The sequence below is a fragment of the Mastomys coucha genome, unplaced genomic scaffold, assembly GCF_008632895.1.
Source record: "Mastomys coucha isolate ucsf_1 unplaced genomic scaffold, UCSF_Mcou_1 pScaffold8, whole genome shotgun sequence".
NCBI classification, from domain to species: domain Eukaryota; kingdom Metazoa; phylum Chordata; class Mammalia; order Rodentia; family Muridae; genus Mastomys; species Mastomys coucha.
This window is the reverse complement of record NW_022196914.1, coordinates 60,084,544-60,112,367: the sequence shown is the minus strand read 5'-3', so window position 1 is coordinate 60,112,367 and position 27,824 is coordinate 60,084,544. Positions and strand designations below refer to the sequence as shown.

At 44.8% G+C, this 27,824-nt stretch overlaps 1 protein-coding gene across 2 annotated transcripts in view; it reads left to right on the top strand.

The window, feature by feature from the left end:
- Map1b (microtubule associated protein 1B) overlaps nucleotides 1-27,824 on the top strand; it is a 94,715-nt gene that overhangs the window by 51,847 nt on the left and 15,044 nt on the right. Inside the window, exons 1-3 of one of the 2 annotated variants that reach the window (XM_031360283.1) lie at nucleotides 16,886-17,248; nucleotides 20,116-20,198; nucleotides 22,707-22,847. In XM_031360283.1, the coding sequence (XP_031216143.1) occupies nucleotides 22,716-22,847 (132 nt within the window). In that variant the 5' untranslated portion in view covers nucleotides 16,886-17,248; nucleotides 20,116-20,198; nucleotides 22,707-22,715. Of the gene's footprint in view, nucleotides 1-16,885; nucleotides 17,249-20,115; nucleotides 20,199-22,706; nucleotides 22,848-27,824 lie in introns of those variants that run through there. The other variant, XM_031360282.1, reaches the window with a different exon arrangement.

Here is a 27,824-nt window from a genome sequence, read left to right as displayed (position 1 = left end):
AATCCCCTCAGAGCTACTTTTAAAGGAACTAACTTGAAAAAAAATCTCTGAAGTAAGGGCTCTGAGACTGGTGGGTGGCCCTTTTCTCTTTCTCCCTGTTTCTCTGACTCTTCAGAGGAGAGATGAACGTAAAATGAGTTTAAGAGAAAGACATTCTGGAAAACAAACTTAACCCCAAACAAAAAACAAACAAACAAAAAGCTCTTTATAAATACTTGGCTGCCTGTCCCCTGCGGCTCCACCTCACTGCATCACTCTAGGGTGTCATTTTGAAGTATTTTTAAGGAAATATAATTTTGTTTATAGAATTTTTGCTTCATCGTGCCAGTTCTCTCACCTGCAAGCCTCAGGTATTTCCTGCTTGCTTGCAGGATGAGGGATCTGACTTAGGTGAAAATATGAATTCACCGTTAAAAACCCCTTCCCTTTCCACTTAGGGCCCTTTACATGTTACGACTGCGCATGGGCGGGGTATTGATTATGGCAGAGCCAGCATTGCTAAGGGGAGCCTGTCACCTAGCTCGAAGCCTTGCACATTGTGGGAGACTTTTTCATCCATCTGGTGCAGATTGCCACAAGGAGTCTCTGAAAACTAGAACCAAAGTGTGGAGTGTCACAGAAAGATACTAAAAGTTGCTCATTAAGATCTCCTTTTAAAGATTTCTTTTTATTTTATATGTATAGAACAGCATTGTGCCTGTATCTATGTCTGTTCACTGCAAGCATGTTTGGGACCCTTGGAGGCCAGGAGAGGGTGTTGGATCCCCGGGAACTAGGGTTACAGATGGTTATGGGCTACCTAACATGGATGCTGGGAATCCAGTTCTGTTCCCCTGCAGAAACAGTTAGAGCTCTTAGCTGCTGAGCCATTTCTTCAGCCCCTTGAAATAGTTTAGAAAGTAGGCAATTATTTTTTCTAACTGTTCCTTTTCCAAAAGAAAGGCTGGATAAGTGGCCAGCTCTAAAGCCAACAGCTTCAGCCAAATGGATGAGAGCCCGTGTTTTTGCCATCCCGACCCAAACCAGTAACCTAAGAGTTGAATTTGAACTTGTCTTGTAGCCCAGCTGTGGCTTCCAGGGAGCCACTGAAGGAATATCTAGATTAAGAATCAAAGATATCATTCATGCTGCTTGAGGTGCTGTCCCTAATTAAAGCCTTCCATTACCATGTGATAGAAGGCAGGGGTAGAAGGGAGGTGTCCCATGTCAAGGGTAAAAGTTTCCAGGTCATGCAGAAGTGACCTTAGCCTCTACAGTAGATGTGCTGGACACCGTGGGCATCTGGATACTCACGCCTGACTTCAGTCTGCCATTACCTTGCAGTACGCCACCGGAGAGCCTTTCTGAACCTTAGTGACTTTGTTGTAAACTGAATTATTTTTAATATAAGTAGTAGATTAATCCAGCAGCTGCATTTCTTTACTTTTGCTAGTTCCCCAATAACCTCATAGAAAAACCAAGATTTATTTCAAGCTGTATTTCAATACTGGGCAGTTAAACGATCTATAATAACCCCATACGCTAATCTGGCTACATCCTAGCCATGAACCGACCATACTTGTATACTATTATTGATCTGGCTCTTTGGGTTTCAGATTTTTTTTTCCTCTTGGTGTCTTCTCAGACCCTCTCCTTTTGGTGATCTGAAACTCCACCCCCACTCCTGCCTGTGCCTGGCAGAAGCCTGGCCCTATTCTCTCTTCTGCCCAGCCATTTGGTGATCATATATTTATTGACAAGGCAGAGAATAAATGGTAAGAACTGTTTATACAAACTTAAGACCAGAGGTTTTTGGTATAAGCATTCCAATGCCATGTCTGGACTGAAACAAGATGTGAAGGTAGAGAGATCAGAGGTTGAATAAAGATAACCTTTACAGAGTGCACAAAAACATTATGCGTACAGTCTGTAAAAACAGAGTCTGTTCATCCAGATCCCCAACTTTTGAGTGATAGGCTGCAGGAATTCTGTTTGAACTGCCTAACTCCAACCCAAAGGTGCTTCCCAGGACCTGTAGTTTTAGCTCTTGCCACTTGCCTAGCTTTACCACTATCCTCTATCTGTTAAGCCCTTCCTAAATGCTATCTTACTCAGAAAGCTTTCCCAGGTCCTCCTCCCATGATGGTTTTCTTCTGTCCTTAAGAGCTTCATGTCCCCTCCAGAGAGTGCATGTGCCAGAAGGTGGTGGCCATCTTGTGTTTTCTGCTAGTCCCTACTCCCCAGCATTGAAGGACAGCTCTTTCAGTATTTGATGGGTTGAATATCACACCCAATGGGAAGCACAAGGAAACCTCCACCCAGCTGTGCATTTCCTCTTACATTAACCTGTGTTCCTTCCCCCATATTTTTTATTTCATATATTTTTTATTTTGGCTCCCCATCTTCCCTGGTTTTCTTTTGGCCTGAGGTCTTTCCTTCTCTCACTTTGGACAGCTATTTCTTTCTTACTTTTGTCTTACAATTGTCTCAAGCTACAAGTCTTAGAAGCACATTGATGGGTTACATCTTTTGTTCGAATAGGGACAAATTTGAAGATTAGACTTGAAAGAACCTCTAGCAGGTTTTCATGGACACCAATAGCAGTTGGCAACTTTTACAACACAGGCTCCCATTTTTGCCTAGACTCCCCTCATACTCAAGATACTGCCATTGGAGAGGTTGAGGACTGATCCAGCAATATGTCATTAAGAGGCAGTCCTGTGTCCAGGACTGGGATCCATTTTGGATTTGCTGGCTGATAGATTACTAAGTCTGGGTTTCATATCCATCTGGACAAGGAGAAGTTCACTCTTCCTCATAAGATGTATAACCCTTTTCATCTGTCTGCCAGTTCGTTTGGACTATAAATCATTCTCAGCCAGTCAGTTTTAAAAACATTTGAGGTTACTGGGTATGATGTCACGTGCCTTTAATCCTAGCACTCAGGAGGCAGAAGTAGGCAGATCTTGGTGAGTTTCATTGAGGTCAGTCTCATGCATAGTGAATTACAGGACAGCAAAACCTTTATAGAGAGATCTTGTCTCAAAAGAAAAAAATTGAGGTAAAACCTAGCAATTTATTTGATATCTAAATTAAACCAGATATCTATGTTTAAAACCATTTATAAATAGGAAATTTATATAATCATAGTTTGTGTGGGATGTATTTATGTGGTTATTTAACAATACAGACTATAGTAGCTGAAGGGATGACTCACTGGTTAAGAGTGTTTAATATTTTTTCAGAGGACCAGAGTTCAGAACTCAGCACTTGTGTCAGACAACTCACGACCACTTGGATGCTTGTAACTCAAGCTCCAGGAGATCCAGTGCTTCTGTGGGTTCCACCATTCACCTGTCTATACACCCCCCCCACACACACATACACACACACACAGTTAAAATAAAAATGTATACACTGTTGACTATAACTTTCAGTGTAAATCACTCTTTTTTTAAGATTTATTTTATTTATTTTATGTGTATGAGTACACTGTAGCTGTACAGATGGCCGTGAGCCATCATGTGTGTGGCTGCTGGGAATTGAACTCAGGACCTCTGCTGGCCCGCTCGCTCTGGTGTAATTCACTGTAGCTGTCTTCAGACACACCAGAAGAGGGCGTCAGATCTCGTTATGGATGGTTGTGAGCCACCAGGTGGTTGCTGGGATCCGAACTCAAGACCTTCGGAAGAGCAGTCAGTGCTCTTACCTGCTGAACCATCTCGCCAGCCCGTAAATCGCTCTTTGCAAGCCTCTTTTCTACTCTACCACATCCATGTGTTTGCTTTTAGAAAACTCAAGCTTGGGATCTCATCTAGGAAGCCTTTTCCTCAGTGCTGTCCCCACTGGTGAATAACAAATAAGTACCAAGCATCTGTGTTTGTTAGAAGCACCAGACACTGTCTTGCAATCAGATCTCTGGCCCCAGAGTAGAGGAACAGAGTAGGGCATCTGTGGACTTACGAGTAAGCACCAAGAACTCCAAGGAACACCTCCCAGAAAGGTGCTCTCTTTGCAAGACCTGCAGGACATGTAGGAAGCAATCAAATGCACAGGAAGACATGAGCTCACTAGATTTAATGCATGTAAAAACAAAGAAAGCAGCTTCAGGGCTGGCAATAGTTTCCTCCTTCAGGTGATTATTTCTGGGCCAGATCATGAACATTAAAAACTTTAGCTGCACCTAAAAGGTACTGGAAACACTTGTGTATCTTGGAACAGCAGGGCTATGTTTGAAGTCTGTGTTAGTCAGGGTTTTATTGCTGTGAAGAGATACCATGACCATGACAACTCCTATAAAGGAAAACATTTAATTGGAGCTGAAACATTTCAGTGGTTTCATCCATTGTTGTCATGGTGGGAAGCATGGCAGAGTGCATGCCAAAATGGTGCTAGAGAGGTAGCTGTATGGCAGACATGAGCAAGAGAGTGGCACACTGGGCCTGGCTTGAGCAGCTGAGACCTCAAGGCCCACCTCTAGTGACACACTTCCTTCCACCAAAGCCACACCTCCTAATAGTACCACTCCCTATGAGGCTATAGGGGCCATTTTCTCTCAAATTACCACAAGTCCATAATGAAATGTTAAGGTTGCATTGACCGCCCACATTGTGGTAACACTATTTTTCTTCTATTCTATTTGCACATTGCCTAAGAAGGCATTTACTCTGTATAGGACCTTGCAAGGTAGGTACTATCAGCCTTAACACTTTGTGGACATGGGGATGGAGTTACTAAGCAGTAACTCTCTTGGAGTCAACAAACCCAGTTAAACTAGAGCTAAGCTGGAATTTGTGTGTGTGTGTGTGTGTGTGTGTGTGTGTGTGTGTGTGTGTGTGTGTGTGTATGTGTGTGGGTGAATGAGTGGGTGTGATCATAAGTGTGCAGGCTGGAAGAGGGACATCCTGTTCTATTAGTCTGTACTTTATTTTCTTCTTTTTTTAATTAAAAAATTATGTGTGTAGGTGTTTTTCTCCATGCCTGTGCACCACATGCATGCCTGACACCAGAAAAAGACATCTGGAACTAGAGTTACAGATGCTTGGAAGCTGCCATGTGGGTGCTGAGAATTGAACTCCAGTCCTCTAGAAGAACAGGCAGTGCTGTTAAGCACCGAGCCATCTCCTCGGGCCCTCTGCCCTATTCTCTTGACATAAGGTCTCTCTCACTGAACTTGGATCTAGACTTGTGGTCAGCAGTCCCCAGAAGTCCTTCTGACCCCACCCTGAAAGCTGGAGTTGGAGGCATGTGCAAGCATGCCCAGCCTTTTACTTAGGTACCTGCGAGTTGAACTCAGCTCTCCTTGCTTGCACAGTCTGTGCTTTTACTCACTGAGCTATTTCCACAGGTCCCTAGAGCTTGAATTTGAACTTAGGAGGTCTGGTTGCAAAGTTGAACTCTTGACCACAAGTTAATTCATATATAGAAAGATCCTTTTGGTGGAGTGTATAGACTGATTTGGCTACCTGGAGGCAAGAATATAAGTGGGAGGCATTTCACAATTCACGTGAAAGGCAGTGATAAGCAAAGGAAGAGTCATGACTAGAGCGACATAATCTGTTGTTTGAAATTCAGAGTGTGTATTGGGGGTGGGCATTGTGAGTTAGAGTCTTTGGGACATCTTAAATGATACTAATTTTCCTGTCACTCTGAGTCTCTTCCTGCAGTTGGAAAGGTCATGAACTGGTTGGGGACCATTTCCTTGGTGCTACTGCCACTCTCTTGGATGCCAACTCTCTTGTCCAAGTCAGACCTCATTCCTGACAAGAAACAAACCAAACACAATGGAGATCTCCGGGGGCTGGAGTGATGGTTCAGTGGTTAGGAGCACATATTACTCTTACAGAGGACCTGAGCTTGATTGCTCACAATCACCTGGAACACTAGCTTCAGGGTGATCCAATAGCTCTGTCTCCCAAGAACCCTTGCACTCACACGTGTGATGCACAGTGCCAACAGAGCACGTTGGAAGAAGAGGTCTCAAAGCATGCCAAGAAGTACCATGGAGGGAGTTGTTTTTTAAACTGTGCACCAGTGGACCTGGGCAGAAGAAATCATGATATTGAGAATCTTTTCCATAGTTCCGATGTTCTACCAGCTATTCGAAGTAAGCACTGTTATGGTCACTACTTCATTTGGCTTGGGACCACTCGTTCCAAGGTTTAAGGGCTCACACAGCTGGCAAAGGGAACTTAAATTTAGGTTTTTCTGGCTGCAGTTCCAGGCTCTGAAATTCTAGACTATAACACCCTAACCATGGTTGAGCAAGTTATACAAAGTTATATCTCAGCACATTAAACCTCACAGAGTTTTTCATTATTTATATCAGTCTAGGGAGATAAGAGAAGCACTCGGACCCCCCTCTATAGCTTTAATAGTTATGGGCAAGAAAAATAGTCCAGAACCCTTATATATGACAGACATGGATCTATAAAAGTGCATATGAATTTTAGCACTAAGCTTATTATATGCACCGTACTTCTCTCTTTTCCAACCAGACCTGGGTCTGCTGATACCCAGAGCTGTGTACACCTTAGAAAGGTTGAAGCAGTTGCCTCACTAAACAGCCTGCATCCTTTCCCTCCGGTCCAACTTCAGCCTTTCTCATCTAAAGGCAACAAGGCCTGGCAATAACATAAGGCCCAGGGAGTCCTTCGCCAGAACCCCCGCCCCCATTTTCCAGGAAGCCAACAATGACCCAGCTTGTCTTTATGATTATTCTCAGATGATGTGTAAAGGGAAATTTGAGTCCCCGGCAGCAGTAGCTGGCCCTGTTCCAGACCCAAAACTGAATTAAAACCTCATTAAGTACTTAGCAAGGAGGGCCTTGTAGTGGCTGGCAGAGAAACTGAAAAGCAGAGGAAGGGAAGGGGTAGGCATCTCCAATTGGCAAACGCCAGGCTGTGAGCTGGGTGGGGCTGGCCAGGAAACAAGACAAAACAGGGCCTCTGCTCTGCCATGCAGACTTGTCTGTGAGTCTGCCAGATTGATGCAGCCACATAATGTATGCTAATTGCTAGATTTCCCCCTATTTTTTTTTTTCCACGAGAAATGCTCAGTATGAAAGCTCCAAAGCCAGAGGCAAAGCAGAAATGCCAAAATGTAGAGTTTGGAGCGCAGAGAGGAGGAACAAAGGGAAACAGGGGATGGGGTGTGTGTGTGTGTGTGTGTGTATGTGCAAGATGGCTTCCGCCACTCTGCTCATCTTCGTGCAACCCTGGCTGCCGGCCCCTCAGTGTGCTGTTGTTCTCACGACCATGGGTCCAGCGTTGGAGATTTGTGAATCGAATTCTTTTAAAAGCTAAAAGCAAAAACTTAAAAGCCTAGAATGAACAAAGTTAGGGTAAGAACCCAGAGATATTTGGCTATTAAATCCCAGGTTGGATTTAGTTGGTGAAGTTGTTGTATTAGATTTCACTCTGTGTCCATTAAAAAAGACTTCATGCACAGGGCTGAGCATTTCCTGTGTCATAATTTTTGAAGACCCCTTTCTCTCAGTTGTCTAGGACAACATATAGTGTAGAAAGGTTAAACTATATATGAAGGAAGACTCATTACTTCATCAGAATAAAGAAGAGAACAATGGTAAGGAAGAAAACACGTGAGCAAATGTGCGTTTTCGTTTTATATGTGAACTTAGCCCAGGAAAGGGTGGAGCCTGCCGATGCAGCTGAGACCTTGAACATCTGTCTCCCAGCCTTGGATTTAAAGAACATATATTTTAAAATGGAAGGAACACTTGGGATTCACTCAGACCCTCCTCAGATAAGTTGATAATCAAGCTGCAGGTAATCAATACCTAACATGTCGGTTCTCCAGACAGAAAGTATGAGCGTGTAAAGAACCAAAGAGCCCAGTGGTATGCTGACTGTCACCCTTCAGTCGCTCTAGAAAGGCCACGGTCATCGAGAAAGGGTGTACTTGTTTGGGTATCCGAGCATCCAGCCTTGACCTAAAAAGGCAGGCATCATATGGGTGGGAAGCAGATAGGGTCCGGTCTACATGGATAAGTTAACCATCCCACCCCCAAACAAACAACAAACACTACAGTTCCCTAGAAGCAGGCTGACACTATGTATGAAGAAGTATCTATAGACATGGCCAGCTTTCCTACGTTCTCAACTTTTTCAGTGCTGCAACCCTTTAATACAGCTCCTCACTCCGTAGTGACCCTCCCAACATAAAATTATTTTTGTTGCTACTTCATAACTGCAATTTTTCTTACGGCAATGAGTCATAATGTAAATGCTTATGTTTTCCAATGGTCTTAGGCAACCCCATGAAAGAGTCCTTTGACACTCCCAAAGGGGTCTTGATCCATGGATTGAGAACCACTGTCTTGGAGGGGTCTGAGAAGCCACCTGTATGTCACTTGCTATGGATGGTAGCAACTGGGACCTCACTTCATTTGAGGAAAGATCCTCTTAGGTTAAGATCTTGAATCTAAGAAGTCCCTACCTGATGGGTGGCTAGGTCGGTCACTGCTATTGAAGGTAGTTTTACCCACGTGACCTTTCCGAGGGAAAAAACCTGGCTCACGAGGCCAGTGATATGGGTCATTTGGTAGAGTGAGTGCTTGCCTGATATGCACAAAGCCCAGGCTTTGGACTCCAGCACTGTATAAATCATTTATAAGTGGGTGGAGACATGTACTTGTAATCCTAGCACTTGAAGGTAGAGGCAGGAGGATCAAGAGTTCAACTCAGCACTTTGAGGTTACCCTGGCATACTTTAGATCCTGTCCCAAAACAAAACAAAACAAGAAAACCAAATCCAGTTCATGCTATTTCGCCATGGTTTAGAACCAAAAACTGATCCAGGATGGGATAATTGTTTTAATTGATTCTATGTTTAATGTGTGTTCTGTCCTCTATTGGTATTTTTCCTTTTTCTTTTTTCTTCTTCAATAGCCAGATACTAAAAAGGACTAACACAGTTTTTGTTTTGTAGGCAAGATGGCTTTGGGGGATGAGTAACAGCATGTTAATTTGATTCTAAGAGGAGCAGGGGAAGACTTTTGAAAGGTCAGCCGTTTCCTTGGATTTAATCAATGGTTGGAGTTTTGGGTGGCAAATTAAATGTCCAATAAACATGTTAATGGATTCTGAGAATCAATAGGTAGTAGGAAACGTTAGTTGAGCCTTTAATGATCATCTTCTGTCCCAAGGGAAATAATTCTAGCAGTATGTTGGGACACTGGGCAAGTGACTCAAGAAAGCAGTGTAGAGATGATGTTAGTGAGGCCACTTACTGTGTCCTTGCTGCTCATCAGAGTAGTCTCTGTCACACTGTCTTGTTTCCTAAAGAAAACTCAGAGCCATCTGAATCACCTAGGAGACTGCAGAAGGACAGAACCCCAGACCCTCCAGACCTGAATCAGAATGTCCAATGGTGGTCCATGGATAGGAGAATTTTATGAAGCTTGTTGGTGGCTGGCCCATTTTGGCAGGCCTGTTTATTAACATATCATAGTGTCTGTGGAGATCAAACCAACAGAGTTTGGAATTGAATTTGAACATCAGTTCTCATTAGGTTATGTGGTGTCTGGAATATTCTGATTCAGTTCTGTGCAGAGGTGGTTAGAGTTCAGAGTTAGAACAGGGCTGCAGGTACGGGTTACCTTGTGTGGGCTGAAACTACTGAGTGGGTTGGGAGTTCATCTCCCCTTAGTCTTCTCCAGCATCTCCATCAGCCTTTTCCTGCCTTTGCTTGCCCTTTAATTATGGACATTTCTCTAGACTGTAATCAGAGAGAAGCATGAAGCACCCTCCAACAGCATCAACTAAAAATAGACCCTGCTCTGGCTCAATCTATGACCCAAGCTTCTGATCCATGTTTCTATCTACTACTTGGCATAGCAACCTGAGCAGCCCATGGGGATATTAAATGCAGCACAACCCATGTGACTCACTGTTTGTTATCAGTTTGTCTTTGCTATCTGCACCCCCCCAACTCTCTCTCCTTATTCCCCCCCTCAATCTAATACCTTAATTATGGTGCCTCATAGTTAAGCTTGGTGGCTCTGCCTGTAATCTCAAGCACTCAGGAGACTAATCATGTAGGAAGATTGAGGGTTCGAGGATGAATTGGGTTAAATAACAAGCTTGAGGCTAGCCTGAGCTATATATAGTAAGAACCAGTTTTGAAAAACAAATCAAGTGAACTAATCAAATAAGATGGTGTCCCTCTCCCTGACCTGACTCTACAGACTCTGGTCCTCACCCCAAGGGACAGTTGCAGCCCTGGGCTTCAAGTTCCTCATCCTTATCTATAAAATGCCTTCCCAGCAGGTCTCAAGGCACATTAATAGAGATGATGGACCTAAAGAACTTAGGTCAATGTTGACCTAGGGCAGATATTCAATACATCATAGCCATTGTTATTATTTATCCATTTATCAGATATCGATTGAGCTCCTGCTGTGTATAAGACAGTGTTTCAGAGTTAGGTTTTCTGAGTTAGAAGAGCTCCCCATTAAATTGTATTTCCTTCAGGACAGAGGCAGTGTCACTCACATTTTAACCCCTGAGCTTCATTTATGAAGATCTCGCTGATCCACCTGACTTAAGTTCCAGAAAATCTGTCCTCTGTAGGCAGTTGGCATCATGTGCACAAATAGGAGATGCTTCCTTTTACAATGGCAGCAGGGCCCCGAAGATTTAAAAAACTTTCTCTGAAACTTTACTCTCAAGAAAGTCTAGCTAGGTTTAGTGGCCCAGGCCTCAAAAGGCTGAGGCAGGCGAGGATCACAAGCTCAAGGCTTGCCTCTCGACTTAAAGAGAACTTTTCTCAAAATAACAAATTTGAACAGGGCCAGGGGTGTGGTAGAACCCCTGCTTAGCATAGTTCAGTGGTAGAAGTCTTGCTTAGCATGTTTAAGGCACTAGTTCATTCAGTATTAATCATCACAAAACAAACAGACAAACAAACAAAGCCCCCAGAATCAACAACCACAAAAGCAAAGACAGTTGCATCTAATTGTGAAAACCTAAGAAAATGTAATTTTAAGATGAAAGTGCTAGTATCAGTAATCTCCTGGTTCTACCTAACACATCACAAAGACACGAAGATTAGCAGGTAGTTTTCAAAATAAAAGGCCCCGATATTATATACCAGAGATGGAAATTATTCCTCAATCTAAGAAAATATATCTCACATCAATTTCTCTCTTCCTCTCTCTCTCTTTCTCTCTCTTTAAATATATATGTGTATATTATATATGTGTGTTATTTGTTTTTCTAGGTAGAGTTTCTCTGTATAGCCCTGGCTGTCCTAGAACTAACTCTATAGACCAGGCTGGCCTGGAATTCAGAGAACTACCTGGCTCTGCCTCCCTAGTGCTGAGATTAAAGACGTGCAGCCCACCCAACTATAAATCTAATTTTTTTTTTAAAAAAGTAAAGCCTTGCGGGGTGGGAGCATAGCTCAGCAGTAGAACCCTGGGTTCATTCCTCAGCACCACAAGAAAAAATAATTGAATTTTAAAATCTTAAGACATTCTGGGAAGCAGATGGGCTGGTGAAAGGAACAAACACCAGGAAGCAGATGGGCTGGATTGAACTGGATTGAACTGGATTGGACTGGATTGGACAGCTCACTGTATCTGTGGGATGGAGATAGCCAGCTCTTAAACAAGTGGTCCCTCAGCTTCAACTTCTCTACCTGTAAATTAGGAGGGATTACAATGGTACTTTTTTATGATATGTATATAGAAAAGACAACATGGAAATAAACACCAAAATGACTGTCTAGTGCATCCCAAATGCAAAGCAGTGCTAGCGTTTGGTACCCGACCCTAGTAGAAAGGTCCCCGTATCCATAGGAAATCTTTTGGCATCTATAAACTAGGATCTATAGAGCCATTTGAGTCTGACCTCTGAAACTTCCTTCTATGTAAAATGAGGAGAGAGGGGAAAATGCTGTCACCATGGTTCCTTCAGGTGTCCCTTGTGAGAGAGGCAAGTTCAGATTCCACCCAGCAGGAGAGTGACCAGTCCTCAGGGGACTCAAGGGGAGGAGGCTTTACATCTTCAGGGCAAAGGAAAGAACTCTGTGCTGGTATATAAGGAACTAGACAGTTTTCCTTGGTGTTAGGATGGTTTTGTGGTTGTTTGTTGGGTTTTGGGGGGTGGGATTTTTGAGAGAGGGGGGTGAGGGGAGGGGAGAGAGGGAGAGAGAGAGAAGAGAGAGAAGAGAGAGAGAAGAGAGAGAGAGATTAGATTCTACCTCATCTCAGCCCAGAGAAGTAGATTCAGAGGCGTGGAACAGTGTTGCAGGGAGTCATCAGTGCTGATCCGTTTTAATGAGCTTGATGTGGTTCTGATAAACCTGAACGGGGCAGACATAGCTGTATCTGATGTGCCTTGCGAAGTCCACGTGTTGTTGGTGATGGGACCTCAGGCCACCCTGCCAGTCTCTAGTCAGTCAGCTAGTACCCACAGTGGGTATTGTTGGTTCTTTAGGTGACCTCCAGGGAGCCTGATTTTATCTACTTTGTTGATATTTCTTTCTTTCTTCCATCACAGTTCACATCAAACCCTTGACAGTTTGTCTCGAGGCTTTGAAAACCTAGTGAAGAGGGTCTGGGTGTGGTGGCAAATGCCTACAATCTTAAGTTTTCAAGTGGATGAGACAGGAGGATCATGAGTTGGAGGCTAGCTTGAGCTACATAGTGAAACTCTGAGGTCTAGAAAGTACCAGGCTAGAGATGGCTCAGTGGGGAAAGAGGACTTGCTTTCCTTGCTTTCCTTGCAAAGGGCTAGAGTTCAGTTCCCAGCACCCAAGCCAGGCAGCTCACAGCCATCTGCAGCTCTAGTTCCAGGAGAGCCAGTGCCCTCTTCTGGCCTCCACATACCTGTGCATAAATATGTACAGACATGTAATTACACATAAAGAAAGAAAGAAAAAAGGGGGGGTGATGGGAGGAAGATATTAAAAAGCAAATGAAGAGGCTAAGGAAGGGCTGAGGAGGGAGACAGATGTGGCAGATGATTTAGAAAGTGAGTAAGAACTCTGCAAAGGGAACAGAAGCCACTGCCTTACGTCCTACCCCTGCAAGTCCTGCCCTGGTGCTCAGCTGAGACATGGAGGGCTATGGGAAAACAAGGACTCTCCTGCCGACTGGAGGAGGGCAAAGCCAGACTGCTGTAGCCAAAGGCTGGGTGATCTCTACGTTCTTGGACCAGCTTGGGACAGAGAGAACTTTGGGAGTTGGGTCTTTAGTTATTTGTTTCTAGGTTGGGAACACATGAAGTCCAGGAGGGCAGAGCACCCAAGGGAAGGATGGGTGGAAGGGCCCAGCAGCCATGGAAAACGAGACCACAACCAATGACAGGGAAAAAGAAAAACAGTTAACAGCAAGGGAGTGTAGGGGAATGATCTATAGGCTCAAATCACGGAGTTCTCAGCAACTCTAAGACCAAGCTGATGAGAACAAGCCACATGGCTCTCACGTGTTGACCAGCTCACTTACATTGAAGAAGAATATTTAGAATGTATGTACAATGGGATCTGATGTTTTAATTCTTTTGAAAACTAAATGGTCAGAATTTGAAGAACAACATGGCTGTCAAGGACACTCCCCAGAGCTGAAACATCAGATACAAAAACTTATTTTCAACAGAAAAGAAATCTCATTTCTGGGGACTATCAGGGGGGAGGATGGAGGAGAACTTGGCTGACCATTCAGCAGAAACAATCCTGTAGGAGGGTTGATCACGCTGTCCAGCAGATTTTGGATGACTGTCAGCTGGCCCACACTATGGATTAACCTCTTACAAAGGGAAGTGTTGGCATTACAATCAGGCAACCTTTATTTTGGGTGAGTGGCTCAGGAGAGGGAGTGAAAGGGATACTATCACATTCCTGACCTTGGCCATGAGAAGTTGGGCAAGTCATTAGACCTCAGGTTTGTGGTCCATGAAGCGGAGAGAATATTTGCACTCGGGCTATCCTAGGAGTGTTAGGAGACTTAAACACAGCCTCCACCTGCAAGACCCAATGCTTAGCTATCCTAAACCACTCTCCACATTTAAGGTTTGATTGCTGTGTTCCTGGGATGGACTTTCAGCCTTGTAGTTAGTTCATGATCCAAGTAGATTGACACCTCCCACATGGAAGGTTCTCTGACTCACCATGCCCATAAAGTCAGCCTTTCCACTGGATTATGCTTGGGCTGCCTTTTACCTGTGGTCCCGTTGCCTCTGATACCAGGCTAGAAGTTCCTAGGTAAGTCAGAGGAGATGAACAAGTTGACTTGATGAGAGAGGGCCTTGGAGAAATCAAACTCCCTATAGGTGAGAGGCTTTGTCTCCCCAGAGGGAAGCCATATCATTTCCTGATAAACAGTTGGCTTTCTGTTTTCTGTGCTGACGCCAAGGCTGCTCTTTGGGGAATCCTAGCAATCAGGAGATACCAAGTCCCCCAGCACCTTTGTTTTCTCAAGCTTCTCAGAAGCAACCTTAAAGGGTTTCTTGTCTGCCCTGCCTTGCGGTCATGTCTCTCTACGCTGAGGTGGTTTCTTCCTCTAGGGAACATGAGGTGGCTTTATTTGCTCCCGGGTTGTTTTAGCCTCTCTTCTAGGTGCATCTGAGTGTGATGGGGGAGGGGGCCAGGGATTTGGGGGGGGTTGGGGTGGAGTGGGTGGGTAGGTGGGGGAGGGGACCTACTAATTGCAGACTCTCAGAAGCTCTGTTCCTGATAACCTATATGTACCCATACTTTATCATTTTCCTGTTTAGAAACACAGGTGGGGCAGAGGCTCACAGGGGACCAATCGCCTCGGGCCCTTCACAGATTCCTCACTTGCTGGTATCCCCTCTCCCCTGTGAGGGAAGTTTGGCCACAGTTCCTGCTAGGGCAGGGCTTGCTCTCCTCCCAGCGTTAATTCCTTCCATACCAGCTCTGTTTCTCTTCACACTGACCACACATCTGCCCTGCACATTATGTGGGTTCCTAGAGTAAGGAGGCCTGGTTATGGTTTTAAATAAAAAGATGTTATTAAAAGCTGCCTAGAGACCTGTAGGTAATTACCGACCACAGGGCTGTGATTTCCATGGCCATGAAGCACAGCTCTTGATTCTTGCTTTTATCCATATAGCAAAACTTCAACGGCAGAGTTTTTTTGAGCGCGAAGGTTTGAGGGAGAGGTTTCCCCTCTACCACCCTACTGTGATGGAGGGGTGGGGGTGAAGGTCTGTCCACATTCTCCCTGCCTCCCTCCCTGCTTTAACATTCAGGGTGTTCATAGTCCTTGATTGATCATACCTTATGTTTAATTAAGCAGTCTCGGGCTGGCTTTAGCCTAAGCATTTCCCAGCCCAACCCTGGGATGTTCTTTAATCTTCACAATGATATCTAGTGTTAGTTCACAAGGCCAAGTGTCTTATCAAAAAGTCCCTCTGGTGTTCAGCCAGCAAAGACTGGAGGGAGGGGGCAGGCAAAGGCATGATAACAATGGGAACTGGTAGAGGAAGGGAAAGGGATGGGGTAGCAAGGACTTGTGGGATCTTCCCGACTGCCATCTTGGCTGTCTATGATTCAGGTCCTGCTTCGTCTTCTCTCTGTCATACAATTTAATAAACTGAAGTTGTTTAAATAAAGTTCTGGCCTGTAATCATTGAAGGGGAGTTCAGGATGGGTGTTGTGCTCATAAGAACAACATAGAAGCTTTTAGCAGTTCTGTGTTCATCAGGTTGCTCAGCTACCTTGATGCTTTGGTCTGGACCAAGGATGCTGTGGAGTTGCTCTGGCCTCAGCAAGGATGCTTCAATCTCCCAGTTACTTGTTATAGGGTCTGCATGTGGGAGAGAAGACTTATCCATATGCAAAAAGAGATTCTAGATTTTGTTTTTCTTGAGACAGGGTCTTATGTAGTCCAGACCGGCTTTGAATTGGATGATCTTGAACTTCTGGTTCTCAAGCCTTCAACTCCAAATCGGTGAGATTACAGGCATGTACCACCATGGCTGATTAATGCAGTTCCAGAAATCAAGCCTAGGCCTTCGTGTAGGCCAGAAAAGCATTCTACCGACTGAGCTATATACCCCAGCCCAGGTTCTCTGTTGCTGTCCTCTGTGATGAATGTGCCTGGATTTAGCCAGTCAATCTCGGAAACCTAGGAGGGTGCCTATGTTTTGTGTGTCACACCCATGCTGAGAGGAAAAATCTTAAACTCCCTGAAGAGATCCATAACTATCCTGGAAAAAATGAAAATGTCATTTTTTTGTTTATCTTAAAAGATTTCAGAAATCACCTAGATGTGATGTGAACATAAACCAACAAAACAACCCAACGTCAAAAGACATGTAGATCCAATTAAATAAGATTTTAAAAATAGAAAAAAAAATCCCAGCAATAACTGCAAAGTATAGACTGTTTGAATTTCAAATACAGCTCTAGGAGACCACAGACAAAAGCCCCATTGTCTGAAGGGCCCTGCTGCTTCAAGGGGTCCTCATTCTCTTTAGATTCTGAAGTGGAGCAGACCCTTTGTCACACAGTGCCTTCTCTGCTGCCCTCACCTCACCTCACAGCTATGTGGGATTTTTTGAGGAAGGCTTCAAAGACTTTTTTTCATGCGGAAACAGACTGACACAACTCCATCACTCCATGTCCAGCCTCCACAAGGCTGAGGAGGGTTAGCTATTCATAGGATGCCCCTTGGTTTCTTTATGAGGTATCTATCTATAGGGAGGGCAGACTAGAGGGTGAGGAGAGAGGCTGGGAACTTCTTTCCTGAAGCAACTGAATGGGGACCTTTACAGGCAAGGGTGGTGGCTTCTCTCTGAGAATGCCTGGCCCACTTCCCAGTGTGAAACATTCCCCAAATATGCAGCTTTGTGAGCGTCTCAGCTGCCTGAGCAGACAGTCGCCTGCTGCCAGAGAGCAAGCGGGCACCCAAGGAACTGACAGGTCCCCTCAGCCACGGCCCTCGCCTTGGCCGATGCTAGAGAGGCCCGGCCTTCGGTTACAGGTCTTGTGGTTGAATCAGGACAACATTCCAGCCAAGACTAGAGCTGGGAGCTCTCTCTGACTGTCTTTACATCCCTTCATTCAAATCAACTCTACAAAAAGGCATCTTGGTGCTCGTGCCTTGTCAGTGTCCTCCCTCCGAGTTCTTACAAAGATGGACAAGACATCATTAGTTGAATTCCTGGGCAGACTGCTCTGAAACGTGATTTAGGACGTGTGGAGGTGACCAGCAGCTGCTACTTGGCATTTGTTCGGTTTTGCAACAGAAGAAGCCAGGGAGGAAGAGGTCTGGTGGATGGTAAGAAGCCCGTGGCTGGGAGCAGCTGGAGACCCCTCAGGGGAGGGCCGGAGTGTGCGGGCAGGAGTGTGGCTGTGGTGGCTGTTTGTCGCTTTTAAAGGGTGCAGTCAGCAGCATTGTGAGCTACAAAGAAAGGACTCTGAGGGACTCCTGGGGAGGGGAATGCTTCTACAAACCTTCATTTGGCTTCTGTGACTCCTACAGAGCACAATTAATGACAACAGTCATACCCAGTCTCACTCCGTCGGGTGCCCTGGGTGCTCTCATCAAAGATATGATGAGGAAACAGCCATTCATTTGTTGGGTTTAAGTGTCAGCTTCATGCTGCCTCACGGTCGTGTCTTCGAGAATCTCAAAGTCTTTGTTTCAAGGAGGCCACAGATGGAAGGACAACTTGATCGACTATGGATTTGTGTAATTTTTCACTGTGTCATCTGCTTATTTGAATTGGGTTTGCTTTAGCTTCAAGTGCGTATGGTTGTCAAAGGGGAAAACAACCAAAAGCCAAAAGGCAAATTTTCAATTAATTATAGAATATAGCATTCATGATAAATGGAATGTGTTTTCCATGGCTCAGCATCATTTTTCCCTAAGCCTTAGGTCTCTCCTGGTCAAGCACTTAACACTGTTCTTATCTGGAATTTCTCTTGACTGGTCATTAGCAGGAAGACATTCCATGTTTCTATTTAATCTTACTTTGCGGTGTATAGGTGCTGTGCCTCGCCTGACCACCCGGTACTCTCTGCTGACATCTTGCTTCTTTAAGCCCATCTCTTGTTTTAGTCTGTTGGTCTTTCCCTTAACTCTTCTTCAGCATCTGGTGTCCGTTTTGCCAAAGACAAGTTCTGGTAACTAGCATCATCAGAAGGGGTCTAGAGCAAGGCAGCCAGGGAGCAGCCCCTGGCTGATTTGTTGTGGGGTCCTGAGCGTCTTCTGTCAATTTCTGTCAACTCATTGTCTTCAGTAGTGAGCCATGCTCATGGTACCATGGGTGAGAGCTCCTAAGGGGATTCAGTGACATTGGATAGGTCTCAGAACTGTGCTTGGCACCAGCATTGCTTCGTTTCTGCCTCCCTAAAGGTTATTGGTAAATATTACTGTAAGGAAAGGCAAGAATGATCGATAACGGTGACGCGGTGAGAATGTCTCTATGCAGCTGTTTCTATTCTCTCTGATCCTTGATAATGCAAAGGGGAAATCTGTAGCAGAGCCGTGCCTGGAACCTCCTCCTTTCTAATGGCTTTACTGAGATAGTGTATATACAGATTCCACACACGCATGTGAAGTATTTTCTTCAGGGATTACTTGTCTGTCACATTGATTCTTCATCACATGACAAATTGCATATAAATAAAAATTAGCCATTTTAACTATTTTTTTAATCTACAACTCAGGAGTGAAAGTTACATCTACAAGGCTGCATATATCATCACTTATATTTTCAAAATGTTTTCATTATCCCAAAACATGGAATGGTACTCATTAAGTAATAGCTCCCCAAGTTCTCCTCCTTTAGCCTCTGGTAATTACTATTTTAAATTTACCTATTCTGGGTATTTCATAGGCACGAAACCCTATTTTATTTATGCATTTGTGTCCATCTTTTTTTTTTTCTTAATGTAGTATGTTCTAGTTCATCTTTGTAACATTAGCAGAGCTTCATTTTTTTTTCTTCTATTTCTGACTAGTATTCCATTGTGGGTAGACTACATCTAACCCCGACACGGGTTATTTTCTCTTTTGGCCTTTAAAATATGCTGTAATTAACATTAGCACAAAAATATTTGTTCAAGTTTCTGCTTTCAATTTGCACCACCCAATTCAATTGCAGCGTCATACAAGACTCTGTTTTGGCTTTTTGAAGAACCCTAGACCTATTCTCTGTTGGTATCTCCCTCAGATGCTCCTCTGTTTCTTCCTGTCTTCCAAGCTTCATTGTACTTCCAAACAGCAGGCATGCTCTCCCCCTCCCAACCACGTGGCCTCCTCCCACAGTTCTGAGGGAACGCCCCTCTCTGTCCCTTGTTTGCTGGTAAAAGCATACATCAGCAACTCTGGCCACATTCACTAGATGGCTTTCAACTCCTTGCCAGGGCAGGGTAATGCTTGTAGAAGGCAATCCATAGGTCTCTGCTGACTTAAGCCTGAGGCTGACCAGCCACAGGATGGTCCTATAAGGAGTAGTATCAAGAGCCCTGCCGAGCATCCCTAAGCAGGCTCCCTCATCCCAAATCACACCTTACATTTCTAGTTCTCCCTTAGCTTTGTCTTGTGGGGCAGTTTGGCCACCCTGTCCTAAGAGAGGGTTGCCTTCCACTTCTCTTTTGCCCACAGTTTCTTCACTTTCCTACAAGCGAGTGAATTAATTAGTGAATAGCCCAACAGACTGTAAGCCCGCCTCAGACAGCCATTCTGGCTGCTGGGTTAATTGTTAGCCGGGTTTCTGGCCGTCATTCACTTCACAATGAGGCTCCTAATTAATCTCCTCGCAGTTCTCACCAGAAGAAAGGACGTTGGGGAGAAACATCCCCAATTACCATGAGAAAGGAAATGTCAAGAGCCCCGTTGAGTTTTCCTGGCACCCCTCCCTGGTCTCTGATGAAAACCCGGCCATTGGGTCAGGAGGCTGCCTAGCCATCGACCATGAAAGACCCAGTGTAAGAGCCTGGGGGCCCCAGGCTACATCAGCTCAGGTTCAGCCCGCTGTGCCTGAACACACCCTCGTGCTCAGTAGCATCCACAGTGTTTCCCAGTTTCCAGGGCCACAATCTGAGTTGGACATTTCTCTGCTGTCCCAGAAGTAGGCGAGTTGCTTTCATCTGGAAAAGCTAAAGGTCTCTTCTTTCTGTATTTTTTTGTGCCTTCAGGACAAAAGATTCTTCATCACCGAAGTGACGTCTTAGAAACAGTCGTTCTGATCAACCCTTCAGATGAAGCAGTCAGCACTGAGGTGAGTATTTCAGTTCTGGGAGGTCTTAGGGCCTGGAAAGATTGGAGACTTGGCTGATCAAGGGGGCTAGATAGGTGGGGGAGTTGGAGAGAGATGTACAAGGACGAAGTCCCAGGTTCCAGGCTTCCTAGACGCCCAGAGTCCGCTTCCTCTGCACCTAGTATCATAGCACCAGCTCACCAGAAGCCTCTTTGAAATAAGAACACATTGGACAGTGCCAGCGGGAAGCATGTTTGTAGAGGGGTGTAGAATGGGGCTATGTGCTGGGTATGTTGTTGCCAGGATGCGGAGCAGGAATGTAGCAGAGGAAATAGACAGCAAGCCCCAGGCTGGCACATACAGGGATGGAACTCAGAGAAGACAAGCATCCCAGTAGCATTCCCTGTTCAGACAGATCCTAAGCCAGCACTAGCTACCCTTAGAAGGCAGGCCAGCACAAGCATCAGAAACATAGTCTCTAGCCCAGGTCAAATCACTTGGCTTCGTCATCTAAGGTCTGCCACTTACAAGCTACTGGCCTCGGTCAAGTTTTCTTACTGCTTCTGTTTGCCCCTCCGTGCAACAGAGATCATAACAGCCCCTCAATGTAATGCTCCTACTTAATGCTCTCCGAAGTGCTCAGGGCTTACAACAAAGTGTGGTGCAGAGTGGCTAAGATGTGCATGCCCGCCTTTGCTGCTGTGTCATTAGCATCACAGGAGAATACTACTAGAGAGGGTAACTGGGAATTTCAGGACCCACCCAGACATAAGAATTCTCTTGGCAGAAGCCAAGAGAATCCCTGGTCCCTCAGGCTAAGCTCTGACAGAGCTCCTCTCCCACCTCCAGGCTAAGCTCTGACAGAGCTCCTCTCCCACCTCCAGGCTAAGCTCTGACAGAGCTCCTCTCCCACCTCCATGGAGATAGGGTTGCTTCCTGAACATTAAAGTAGCCAAAGGCCCTGGCAGCATCTCCAGTGTCTTCTGCCTGTGCTTTAGCAACTCTGACTGTACGGGTTTTCGAATTTGGATATAATTCATAAACCATAGACTCCATCCACTGAAAGTATGTAATTTTGTGGGTGTTTTTAAAAAAGAATTATTACAAAATTGAACAGTTTAACTCCAAAACATGCATGTCACTCCCCAAAATTTCCTAAACCTATTAGCAGTTACTCCACTGTCCCTTAGCTTCTGACAACCCCTATTTTCTCTCTCTGGATTTTTTTTTTCTGTTTTGGACATTTCATACAAATGGCACCACCATACAACGCGTGGCCTCTTTTGTGGAGCTTAACTTAGTTTAGTGGCTTCATGATCTAGTTGTGTTGTAGCATGTTGGTCCCGCCCGATGTAGTCATGTTGTGTGGCATCCTTTTATGAACGTTCACCACATCCGATTATTCATTTCTTAGTTGCTGTCACTTATGTTGCTTTCGGTTTGAGGCTATCATAATCGGGCCTGTTTTGACCTACTTCTGTGTACAAAAGCTCTGACAATCCAATTAGGCATGAAGTCACAGAAAACACTGGGATGGCATTTTCTGTCACCCAGACGCTGGAGGGCTAGCATATACACAGGTAGACTGCCTAGCTGTGAAGCAGGAGTTTTTTTTTTAAAAAATGAAAAAGCTTTTTTTCAAAGTATCAAGCTAGTCTGTGGACCACATGAGCCCGAAACAACTGCTTAGGTATGCATGCTTTTCCATGACTGGCCTGTGGGGTTCTTGGGCAGGGGTCATGGCCTGTTTAGTTTTGGATTTTCCCTGGTGCAGAACATGATGCAGGGCACGTAGTGTGTGCTGAACATTCATGAACTGAGTTCAGAACCTTGGCTCAGAGGGTGGTGCTCCTGCGTAGGACAGCTGGCCCCCAGCCACTGAAAATTCAGCAAAGGTTCTTTTTAGCATAAGTTATTTTCAATTCAGTTTCCCGGATTGCCATTCGGGGGTCGCCTTTTCTTTTGTTCAGGGTCAAGCATCTTGCTGCAAGCACTGGAGTCTGCGTTTGTCATGGTGTGCTTGCTCTCTAAGGACTGGAAGGAAGGAATTCTGAGTAGGAACTTGAGGCCTACTTCTGAGGCTAGCTGGGGGACCTGGATTGGCATATCCACAAGTCTCTCCTGGCCTCCTAGGATGTAGGCTGCAGGCTGCAGGCTGCTGCTAGTAGATTCTTTAAAACAGCTGTAGAACAAATGCTTGCGAGCTGTGAAGACCACTTTAAAGAGAGGAGGAAACTCAGGGGAGAAAGTCAGCAACCACTGCTGCTTGGGGTTGAAGCAAAACTACCAGCACACTAATAACCGAAAATAACTGATTAATTTTATGAGTAACTCTTACAGACACGGCTCTGTCCAACAGTCCCTGCCCCCACTCACTCTCAGCTGAAGTAATTAGACACTTGGAATGAACGCATTTGGTTGGTAGTGAGCTTCCGCCATGGTCATAGTGCCTGGGACTGGGAGGTGGGGGGCAAGCGGGGGCAGCTTCTGCTCCACACCCTCACTTACTCTTACCCTCACTTATTTCAGGTGCGTTTGATGATCACTGACGCCGCCCGCCATAAACTGCTGGTGCTTACCGGACAGTGCTTTGAGAACACTGGAGAGCTCATTCTTCAGTCTGGCTCTTTCTCCTTCCAGAACTTCATAGAGATTTTTACCGATCAAGAGGTGGGTTCCGTACCGCGTGTCTGGGCTACTGTTTGGATGCTTTGGAAAGGTAGTAGTTATTCCTTTGAAATAAGCAAAATCGATCCAAAATTGCTTAGGCCTGGGCTAGATCACTGTTATGATCGATACAGGATTAGAACCTCGGGCATTGTGCTGGAGTAGACATCAGTGGGCAGTGTGAGCGCATTTGGAATGATCATCATTTACAGATGGCAGAAGTGCTAGGGACACTAGAACCTACTAAACTCCAGGAGAAGCTCAGCTTTCCTATTTTCTCAAGAGATTTCTTCACAGATCTCTTGGACTTCAGCAGGATGTGTCTGCCTTGATCTCTGTCAAGCCTTGTGCCACTCTTGCTGGCCTGATTATTTCTGATTTCTCTTCCTTCTAATGACTGGACCCTGTGTTTAAAGAGAAGCAGTATGAGAAGCTGGGGTGGGGTCCAGAGTGTTCTGGGAGTTACTGCAGCCATTTAGATCTGTCTCCCTGAGATGGTAGCTTTGGTGTCTCGTGTGCTGGGAAGGGCCATGTGTCTCCCAGCATTCAGTCTTCCTCAGCCCCACACTTCACAGAGAGGTCTCTATGGCTTAGCCTCTGAGTAAACTGTCCAGCTTCATTTGGTTTCACCCAGAGGCCTCAGGAAAACCCTGGAGAAAGAACACAACAGTTTTCCCTCTCCACACATAGGTCAGTGAGACAGCAGGAAGTATGAAAAGGGACATTTTTATTCAATGCGTGGAGCCCCAGTTCTTGCGGAGGGTGTGAGGTCATCTATACCTGGAGGCACATAGCACCAGCTCACCAGAGTGAGAAAAATCCCCGGCTGACAAGTGGCTCCCTGATGGGATGCCTCTGGGCTCATTCACAGCTGGCCTGTCTTCCCACTTTAAGGTGGAAGCTTTGCCTTGTCTTTCTCTCCACTTATGCTTCCTCCTCCCCCAGGGCTGAGCCAAAGGCCCCTCTGTATCACAGCCACATTGCTCAATTGCCCCGAAATGCCAGAGAAAGCTATGATTTACCCTGGTGGGACTGCTGGGAAATTGTTGAATAGTCTCTATAATACCAGTTCTTTTTCAAGATCTGTTCTCACATCATGCGCTGTAACAGGTACTTGGGCTTTTGTCTGGCATTTCAGATGTTGACGTCTTATCCCAGGGAGGGGATCGGGTTGTAGTGGCCAATGTCATGTTGGGTGGTCGAGCCGTATGGCTGGTAAGGTCAGCTCATCCTTCAGCCTTGGGTTCATTTGCATGCACAATGGCCCTTTCTTACATTCCTGTATAGTTCTGCAGTTCCTTTCTGGAGCTTTCTTTCTAGCCACATCATAGGTTCCTGTTTTTACCATGAAACCAAACAAAGGAAATGTGTAAGGAAAAGCATTTTATCGTCGCCTAGACCTTACATAAGGAGGTATCATATGCCATTCATCTGGGCCCCAAGTAATCCCTTCTCTGAGAATGAGGAATGGTTTTATGAAGTTGCCACTTAAATCACTTTTAAAAGTCCTGGCAATGAAGGTTTTGTACAGTGAGCGGTGCTCGTGGCCAGCATTAGCACTAATTAGGAAGAAAAAGAAAGCCTTATCTAAAGAATTCAAGTTCTGTAGAAGGGGAAGCGTCTCCAGAGTTTGTAATCATAGACGTGGGTTCTGAGTGGCTTGCACGTTATTACATCCAGCAGCTACCACTGATGCCATGGACGGTCATATTCTCCTCTCCTATCCCACTTTCTCCAGAAGAAGTCCTGCTTAGTACACTCGAAAGGCTCTCCACAGTTTTCTCTAATAGACTAGACCATTGGTATCAGGGTAGCAAGGGGAGGGTGGAATTCGTTCCTTACCCCCTTGTCAAAACAGAGGAACTCAGCTTGTGTTTCTTTTACCTAAACATTGAAGAAAGGATGCTACAGCTAAAGTGGATTGAAAATTACTAGATTAGGGGCTGGAGAGGTGGTTCAGTAGCACCAGCTACTCTTCCAGAGACCCAGACTTGATACCTAGCACCAACATGGCAGCTCACAACTTTCTGTGACTCCAGTGTCAGAGGACCCAACAACTTCTTCTTGCCTCCCAGGGCACTGGACGCATGCATGAGACAGACAGACATGCAGGCAAAAATTAATAAAAATGCTTAAAAATCACTAGAGTAGACAACGATGGATACTCATGTTTGGAGCTATGGTTACCTGTAAGCCTTGAAAGAAGGCTTGCAGAATGATTCATTTGAGGTCATTTGCTGTTCAATCTTGCTCCACTTGTCCAACCCTGGAAACATACTAGTCAACTAAAAAGGAATCCAAAAACATAATGTTAGAAAAACTAACATTTCTGAGAACATTTTTCAACCTTTCCATGAAAAAGGCTTTTCTTTCTGTTCCACTATATCTTCAAGAAGGGACTTTAACCCCGAGTTCACCTACAGCATCCTTTCCACCCCATCCCCTAGAGTAAGTATCTTCTGTTTTCTTCTTAACTATAAAATGCAAAAGGTCCTGTGTGTTCCCTGTCACAGTAGGTATGGAGGATAACCAAGCTTTCAGAACTTGTCATTCTTTGACACCTTGGAGTTATCAAACAGGTGAATATTTGAACCCAGAGCTAAGAAACTTTGAGTTGGTGAGAGATACCCATTTGTAATTCATTTACATATTATGGGTATTTAGAGCCCAGAAGACCCATGCTTTACTCTAGAGAGAAAGCATTAAGAGAAACTCTAGAGGTTGAAGTCAAGGAGAAAGGTCCAGCAAACAGGACTTGTTTCTGGAGTTTTGTTTGTTTAATCAGGTTTCTCTAAAATGTCACAATTCAGGTAGAAGATGATATAGCTCAATGGTAGATGGTAGAACACTTGCCTGGCATTCCCAAGACCTTGAATTTGACAACCAGCATCAACACACACACACACACACACACACACATACACAGAGAAAGAGAGAGAGAGAGAGAGAGAGAGAGAGAGAGAGAGAGAGAGAGAGAGAGAGAGAAGTAAATACAAACAAATAAATAAATACAACTTGCTAGATGTCCTGTTCTAACCTGGACCTCGTTTTCCAGAAATCATCTGACCAGATTAGTGTCACCAGAGTCAGCAACTTGAGCAGTTCTTAGTCCAGTTAATAAATAAGTCTAATTTTCTCCAAGAGTAATTAGATGTCAGTGGAGAAGGAATACAGGCCTTGAGGCATTCTAATATGGAGAAAAAAGGAAATCCGTTATCAATAAACCTTTAAGTATGACACTTCAACAGAGGACCAAGCCAGGAAGGGTCTTTGAAGTTTAAGCTTCTTTGGCTTCATATGAAGCCATTTGATTGTCAACTAAACTCCCTAAGGCTTTCCATGGATATTGTTGTTAAGCTTCTCTTCCAAGCCCATCTTTCCCTGCTGCCTGTTGAACCTTACATGTATCTCTTTAGAATGCCACCCGGTTAACAGTTGCCTTACCATTATTTAAGTTCAAAGCTTTCCTAAACACCTTAGCTCTACCGTTCCACACTCCCTTACTCCTCTCATTTGGAAGCTATGCACAGCTTTGACAAGCACGTCTGCTCCATTTTCACCCTAGTCAATCAATACTCAACAGCAGAGGAGTGAACCTGGAGCAGCCTACCACAGATCTGCCTCCTGGTTGACACTAAGGAACACCACTGCCTATAATTCCACATAATTCTGCTATCACGCACTTCCAAGACCCTCTGACATGGTTTGCCAAAGCCCAGAGACACACTGTCTATAGTAGTAGACAGTTAGAAGTCTGTGCTTTAGAAATTATAATTTGTTTTGTTAAAATCTCCGGTAAAACCATTTATTCCTGTATCTTCCTTCCTCTTTCAGTGTGCCTGCATTTAATCAGGAAAGGTAATGAACAAAAGAGACAATTTTATCCCAAAGCAGTATTACCCCCACTCATGTCCGTCATCCATCTTTGAAAGAACCATGGTAACAATCTCTGTTCTAAATATCGGTCGGCAGGCACTTGTCACAGCTGCAGGAAGACAGCATGGATTGAACTGACCAAATTTAGTACAGTATAACTAAATTTGTACTAGTGTACGGCGTCTGGCTATACATTGGGGAAACAGATAAATAAAACTTCCATCATAATGTGGCTGTTGTTACTATGTCATGGCTTCCCAGTTCATTTGGAAGCAGCCCCAGTTTCAAAGAACTAGTTAGTCATCATGTCCTTCCTACTGCCGGCATTGTCAAAGCTTTACTGGTCTCACCATTCACTGCAGAGGTCTGGATTGAGCATCACCATGGACGGGGTACCTTAAGATGCCTGTTGTCCTTGACTCCTGTCCTCATCCTGATACTTGTCACATAGGCCTGGAGCTACACTATGGGAAAACATAGGGGCATTAGTTCTGTTGGGTAGCCCCAAGGATGCTATGATGTCCCTCCTATCTCATGACCTGTCCCATCTGTCTCCTTAACTGGCTCTCTCCAATTTTTGTCTTTGTGCTTCTATCTCATTGTGTACAGCATGACGATGTTTTTCCAGAGGATTAGATTTCTCCCTGTCTGGATAGAGACTTGTCCAGCAATGCTGGAGGCTTGCTTTTCTGGTCTCCTTAAATTGTAGCTTTCTATGCAGTCATGGTTCTTGGCTGTCTTTCATGTTCTCTGACTTCCTCAGAATTTTTTGAGTCATTTCCTGCATCTCATAGGAACTCTCTGAAGACAGTAAAGAGGGAGAAAGTGGGATAATATTTCTCAAGTCTTCTGAAGTTTCTCTCCTTGAATTAGGTGACTATATTTCATATTAAAAAGCTAATGGTTAGGAGCTAAAGAGATGACTCAGCAGTTAAAAGAACTGGATGTTCTTCCAGAGGAATAGGGTTCTGTTCCCAGCACCCACTAGATGGTCCACAACCATCCTGACACCCTATTCTGCCCTTCATAAGCACCAGGCATATGTGTACTGCACATACATACAAGGAAAACACTCCTACACATAAAACAAAATAAATAAATCTA